Genomic DNA, 7,172 nt, shown 5'->3' with positions numbered 1-7,172 from the left:
TTGCAATTGATATATATTAGAAAATCTATAATATTATATTTTTTATAACTTCAATGCAAGTATTGAAATAATGACGAATATGTCTAGACAAGAGACATGAATTTTGCCATACACTGTTCCTTATAAATAGATACAGTTTGGTGATCATCGGATTTATAATAATGTAAAATTGATTCCAAAACATTGCGGATGAAATCAAGTCGGTTGTTTAAAAGAACTTGCATACATGTGAAACCGGGAGGAAATTGACATGAGTATAACCAGCACTCGGTTGTAAATAAATATCGATTTTTTATTAAATGTCTTGGGTGATCTCAAATTATCCCCGGCTTAGTATATATCTAGGATGTTGATTGGTTAACGCACGTCGTTACAAAACCCATAGCCCCTGGGTGTTGCTAACCCATATCCCCGGACATGCTAACCATTATCCCGGGGAACTTCACGCAAGTTTTCCTTAGTTCAATGATCGCTCCTTGTGAAATATTGAATTTTGTAGATTACCCATGGTGTTTGTAATTAAATATTTAATTCATTAACGATTTTGTCCTATTATGCCGATCATTTACACTAATTTCATTAAATGAATCACTTGACTGCCACATTTTCAAGGAATGGGACTTCTGACCTAGCTATGCAAATTACCCACGTTGACGTCACATCATCTATGGCATAAAGCTCACAAAATTGGGCGCCAAATTTGACTCAATCCAGTTTCTCTGTCTCCGTATTAAAAACGTCTTATATTTGACTACCTGTAGGGTTCTACCAAAGGTAGTACCCTACACCCCGTAAAAGATATGTAAAATTTCCAAATTTCAATTAAACTTTTTTAGAGAATGTTTTCGCGTTACACTTTGTATCCGAGTTTTCATAAAACTCGCCCGATTCGTACTAAGACCAGGGATAAATTCGTTATCTACGTTCATATCCGTAGATATGGATATTTTAACACCCTTCAGTACCCTGTACACCCTTCGGCTACGCCTCATGGTGTACTGGGGTACTTCAGGGTGTTAAAATATCCATATCTACGGATATGAACGTAGATAACTTATAATATCAGTCTATTAAAAACATACACACCCCAATCCTAGCTTTGCATAGCTCAGTAGTTGGTATTTCGTTGTTGACATGAATAATTATTGATGTGGTTATAATTATTAATTAACTCTTCACAAAACATAGCAAAAATATGCCATTTTTTTTACTAAATTAAAAAAACTACATAACACAACTTTTTGCTTACCTCAAGTGCTGATTAGAAGGTCACTAGACTATATGTACATCATATGTTTACATCAAATACTAACAGGAAGATACTTATGAATTTAAAAATAACCTAAGTCTTCAATGAGTACGACAAAAATAGAAAAACTGATATTTGAAATCATCTAAGCTAGTGTTAATTTTTTTATAAATGATTAGCTGACATGGTTTGCCCATTTGAGTGCAAATAGATTACTTGTGATTTAGCTATGAAGCTGTAACAGGCGTAACTTAACATATTTGGACTAAAATCATAGTATTTTTTCTATAAGTTATGAGCAACATCAATTAATTACCCTAAAAGATCTTAAAAGGTTTGTAAAATACACAGTTTGTATTAAGATATTTGTTTAGTTAAAACTGTTGCTCCGCCCTACACATGGATGACAGGTTCTTAAAAGGATGTTATGTAGCAACGCTTCACAATAGGAGTGAAATTGAAAGAAGCCTTAGGGTTTATGCACATATGGGCGATTTGTTTTTTATAATATAAATACTTATGATTGATAGTTTCTCTTTAATCTTGTTTGAAATCAAAAATACGTTTCTAAGGTAAAAAGGAAATAACTTAAGCGAAACTTTAAATGTCAAAATTCACCACTGATAGTATGCTATTAGAAAGTTAAAATAGTTCCACTAGTAGAGCTACAGATCAAGTGTAGTTACATTAGTAGAGTATACCAATACATGTACTCACGAAATATATTTCTTAGCATTTACTATTGTTTGTCTGTTTGTCATTTCAATTTTAGCCATGGCGTTGTCAGTTTATTTTCGATTTATGAGTTTGATTGTCCCTCTGGTATCTTTCGTCCCTCTTTTACCTTCATCGGAAATACTCGATCGAAACAAGTATATTTGGAGGATAAAAACCATCTATGCATACATTTTCTACTCGTCACCATTTGTCGACGGTTGTGAGTCCGACCGACAGAAAATAATAAATTGTAATAAAATTGTGCAAAATTTCATCGAGTATGGCTCTCAGATCAAACCTAAGAGTGGATTGGATAAACCGCATATCAAGACTGATTTGATCTTTAGAAAAAGTAATAATGTTGAACATGCATAGACAAGTGAGTCTTCTGATGTGCTCATCATTTTTATAAGGACTGATTAAACAAATTTCTGAAAAGTTTACTCATGAAGAAATAAAATATCTCCTTTCACAACACAAACGACGAGAAAATGCATAATAGAAAATTGCATCATGATTATCCTAAGTTAGTCTTCTCTAAATCAGGAATTGGTATATTGAAAGCAAATATATAGTCAGCAATCCACTCTGGTAATCGACCAAGGATATGCACTAACAATCCTGCATCCCATCCTACTAAATATCGATGTTTAGGGAACTTGGCTGTCAAGGCATGGACGTATGCATTAATGACTTGATCAATATTAGAACACGCTCCAGTAGTTAGCCCTTTTTTGACCGATTTCTTATCTGAAAATAAATTATCACAATATATATATATATTTATTAACATTTCTAAGACACAAGCATGGACATTCGTTGATCTGAATGTATTTATATATCAGTTGTGTTAATAGTGTACACTGTCGTAAATTTCCATTCGATAGATGAGAACTATAATTTATAGTTCATTATATAGCTTAAATGATAACAAACAAAAACAACATACAAACAACCATTAAAAAAACGAAAAATTAATTCAGAAGTCATTTTAATACAGATATTACAAATGTCCGTTGTTTTCCTATCAGGACACTGTATGTCATTCATGCAATATCAAACGAAACACACATAACTTAACTTATATCGTTTACCATGGTATGAATAGTTGTCTGATTGGTATTCAGACTGCATTTTCCTAATCTGTACATTTCTGAAATTACTTGCGGCTTAGCCACAATAAAGCTATTTACATTGTGCAAGAAGAGTAACCCATTAAAGAACAAGCATCCATTCAAAAAGATAATTGATGCGTTCATATTTTTTTACGTCTTTTGTTATATTTTACATCATTAATATATTTCTAGCCAGTTATAACTTTTAAGTGCCTTTATAATGTCATCCTCATGGAATTTTTTAATTGATCATGATAATAGTGGAAAGTTGAATAATCATAAAAGAGCGCGAACGATACTAGAGGAACATTCAAACTCAAAGATAGAAAATAAACTGAGAACGCCACAGCTTAAAAAAGAAGAAAAACCAAACACACAATATCAGTACACAAGACACACAATAGAAAAAAAGACTAAGCAGCACAAACCCCATCGAAAACTTGTGGTGATTACAGGTGTTCAGGTTGGATAAGCAGATCCTGCTCCTCTAACTGCATACCTATCTGGCTTCTTCATGTCAGAAAATTTGTCAGTGGTTATCTCTATCGCCTTTTCTTTGTTCATGATATATTTAGAACGATTGGTGACAAATGTATATACCGATGGTAAAGGCTGTCTACAACTTGTCATTTTCTTTCATTCTGAGTTCGTTTTACATACAAGTATAACGTTGCTGTCTTAGTGATATTTTTTCTTAATTTGTTTTTACATTTTCACATTTATTTTTAAAAAATACAGTTAATGCTTTGAACAACTTCAAACATCTAATGTCCTTGGATTCTTAATCATCACCAGAATAAAATTACTAAATTATATCAAGGATAAGTAAAAACCGATTTGGATGCTACTAAAAAAGACAACCATTCATTAGTCAAAGATACACTGACAAATAATAGCAAAAATTAAAAACTGACAGTCGTGGTGATATGACTATCAGATTATCAGATTATGATATCAGATGCTCTTGATAAGGGGATGTTTCAAATTATAAAATATTGATTTGTTTCAATATTACCATTTTTTAGGATTATAAAGATGATTAATTTGTTTCATCAATCCTTTTCAATGGTTTTAATAAAACATAAATCTTTACAATTCAAAGGAATAAAAAACTGTTTACAGACTTACACTGTTTAAGAAATCCAGGTCCAAAGTAATCCTGTATATTCTTTTGAAGCTTGTCATAGTAAACATCTATTGTGTTACAGGTGACATCAGGATCTGTAATACGAGTTTGAAAACACCCGGGTTCAATGATATGAACTGATACCCCTCTTTTGTACAACTCGCGTCTGAAAGACAAGGAACGGAACATTTAGACCAATTGATCCTTTATCTCTTACAATTAACATGCTGTCAAAAGGAAATTTATCACGGTTAAACATGTTGTTCAAATTTCTAAATGATAAATAGGACTTAAAATTGTTGTATAAAACGGTGGACTTTAAAACAAGGTTCAATTCATAAATGAGAGAGCAAAAAACCCGCTTACGGTCAAAACTTACTTTCTGTAAAATTGCAAACCCTAAGGGGAATTGGAGAAAATGGATCACTTCGGCTTTTCTAGTCACAGAAGAACACCATCATCAGTGTGGAAGTTATCCTAATAAATATCCTATATTGAAATGTTGCTGAGTAATGTGGGAAGTCCATGTATTGGAACAAGCATTATACTATCAGATATCTATATTAATTCATAACTCAAAACAACCAATAGATGAGGTCAGATTTTCGAAACGCGTCTCAAACGCCTCAAAATAGCAGGTGTTTCTATATTTAAATGATATATATTCCCCATTTCCATTCTCAATTTAAAATGTGACATTTACTCCTCAGTTTGTCACTTCAATTCTGCCTTCCTGATAAAGTGAGTGTACCGTTTATTACCATGTATCTCCTTTTACTCATATATTCGGCAGCAATAGTTTGACTTCAAAGGAGTAGGTCCGGTAAGGACCCATTTTGACCTCAAATTTCAGGTTCATCTGACGTAAGATTTTTACCACTTTTTAAACACTAAAGTGTCTATTTCATTTGAATCAATTAGTTTATGTGAAAGATGTTAACTGAGTCATTAAAAACGATCCGATTCAAGCTCAAATATGAAAAATCTACCAAAAATGCCGAACAAGGTCACTTTTCAGATAGTTTTTGTCATAAATGAAAGTGACCGCATCCGTGTTCATTCTTAATCTTTATATATGTTATTTATTATCATAAAATACAACTTTCACTTAAGTATTAACGATGAACACGAATGCGGCTACTTTCGTTTCACACGAAAACCGTCTAAAATTTAACTAAAATGATAGAATTTTGAAGATTTCAGTAATTAAGCATGACTTAATGATGCTAGTACTCGATATATGTGCATCTTATTGTCAAAAACAGCCCATATTTATATAGCAGAAGCATTCTACTGTCCAATAAATAACTACAAGTTTATATTTTAACAATTTTGTAAAACTGCTATATTTTGGGGCCAAAATGGGGTCTTACTGGACCTACTCCTTTCGTTAGAATGTTTTTTGGTTCTTAGTGATGGGATTCTTTCATGCGCTTTTATGGCAGTTTTTATTAACGTCATACCTTAGCGCATCAGAATACCCCTCAGCAGCGTGCTTAGATACGGCGTACGGACCATATAATACAGCTACACGCCCTGCTACACTGGTGATGTTGAAAACTCGACCTTTAGTTTTGAGAACCAATGGAAGAAAGATACGGGTTGTTTCGACCATACCTAAAGTATTTACTTCAAATACATTTTCATAGTCTGTTTTGCTTAACCATTCAATTGGAACAACAGGTCCGGCTATTCCAGCATTGTTAACTACTCCCCAGATTCCTTGCAAGACAAAAAAAAACCAAATCAATAAATATACAAGGAAAGGAAATGATTTTTGGAAAAGAAGACCAATAGTTTCGACGAAAAGTAAACATCTCATACATTATCCATGTATCATCCCAAAATAAGCAAGTAATGTTTAAATATATATTTATTGTAGTGCTATGGTATTCTTATGATTTGTTTTCTTATTTCAGAAAATCCGTAGTTATTTTCTTGATCTGCCTGATTGTTTTTACACCTATAATGTATAGAAGCAAGCTCTTTTCAAATTAGTAGATAACATTTATCATGATGCTTTTATATATCGTTGATTTTAATGAAATAATCTTGTTTAGTACAACATAATAGATATAGCTCATTACCTGTATTTTGGGGCAAATTCAATTGAACGAATTCAAAAGCTCTTTCGATGCTATCAGTTTTTGATACGTCAAGCATGACAGGTTTGACTTTCGACGATGTCTCTTCCTTTAATTTGGCCAATCCTTCACCCGTTAGACATCCAGCAAAAACATTAAATCCTAGTTCGTCTAACTTCTTTGTGAGGGAATATCCAAATCCTGAGTCACAGCCTGTTATAACAATATACCGGTTTCCATAGTTACCGATTATTTCTTTATTTCGATACCATTTAAGTAACAGCCACAGGAAAATTGATATTGCCACATACATCCACATACTGAAAACTTTGGAAGTTAGAACAATATTGTAAGTAATCTTTATTATAAAATCTAATACATAATAATTTTTTTTATAACTTTATGTATTCAAATTATATAAGATATGTCTAGACCAGGGATTTTGACCTTTTGTTATATACACTGTTAGTGTTTCTTTTATCAATAGATACAGTTTGATGACAATCATATTTATCATAGTGTATCATGTTATATTGATTTTGAAAAAGTGCGGGTAAAATCAAGTCGATTGTTTACAAGGACTTGAAAATATGAGAAATCTACCTATCCGCATATAAAAAACAGAGAAGACTGTGCCTCGACCCCTATAATGGTTTACTTTTATAAATTGTTATTTGGATGGAGAGTTGTCTCATTGACACCCATAACACATCTTCCTTTATCTATATAATTTGAATTTTAAATCATGCATTTAAAAAATCTAGCTCACAGAATATAGTTTTCATCACAAATTTTAAAATTTGATGTCACGGATTAAATTTATGATATGATAAATTTGAGGTATCAGTGTTATATCAAAGATAGCTATTATTCATAATCAT

At 32.2% G+C, this 7,172-nt stretch overlaps 1 protein-coding gene across 1 annotated transcript; it reads right to left on the bottom strand.

Moving 5' to 3' along the window:
• Window positions 1–2,382: 2,382 nt before the first annotated feature.
• LOC143060108 (retinol dehydrogenase 16-like) lies at window positions 2,383–6,644 on the bottom strand. The gene is made up of 4 exons (XM_076233536.1): window positions 6,295–6,644; window positions 5,671–5,929; window positions 4,210–4,373; window positions 2,383–2,716 (listed from the first exon to the last, which is right to left on the bottom strand). The coding sequence occupies exons 1-4, from the start codon at window positions 6,608–6,610 to the stop codon at window positions 2,484–2,486; spliced, it is 972 nt and encodes a 323-aa protein (XP_076089651.1). The 5' UTR covers window positions 6,611–6,644; the 3' UTR covers window positions 2,383–2,483.
• Window positions 6,645–7,172: the final 528 nt, after the last annotated feature.

The sequence above is a fragment of the Mytilus galloprovincialis genome, unplaced genomic scaffold, assembly GCF_965363235.1.
Source record: "Mytilus galloprovincialis unplaced genomic scaffold, xbMytGall1.hap1.1 HAP1_SCAFFOLD_70, whole genome shotgun sequence".
NCBI lineage: Eukaryota > Metazoa > Mollusca > Bivalvia > Mytilida > Mytilidae > Mytilus > Mytilus galloprovincialis.
The sequence above is the reverse complement of the archived record's forward strand: the minus strand, read 5'-3'. Positions and strand labels throughout refer to the sequence as shown.

Excerpts from the sequence above, each read along its gene's own strand:
- LOC143060108 (XM_076233536.1), bottom strand. The coding sequence starts at position 6,610 with ATGTGGATGTATGTGGCAATATCAATTTTCCTGTGGCTGTTACTTAAA. Across the intron at positions 5,930-6,294 it reads GAATTTGCCCCAAAATACAG|GAATCTGGGGAGTAGTTAAC; the intron begins GTAATGAGCTAT and ends TTGTCTTGCAAG. Across the intron at positions 2,717-4,209 it reads ACCTGGATTTCTTAAACAGT|ATAAGAAATCGGTCAAAAAA; the intron begins GTAAGTCTGTAA and ends ATTTATTTTCAG.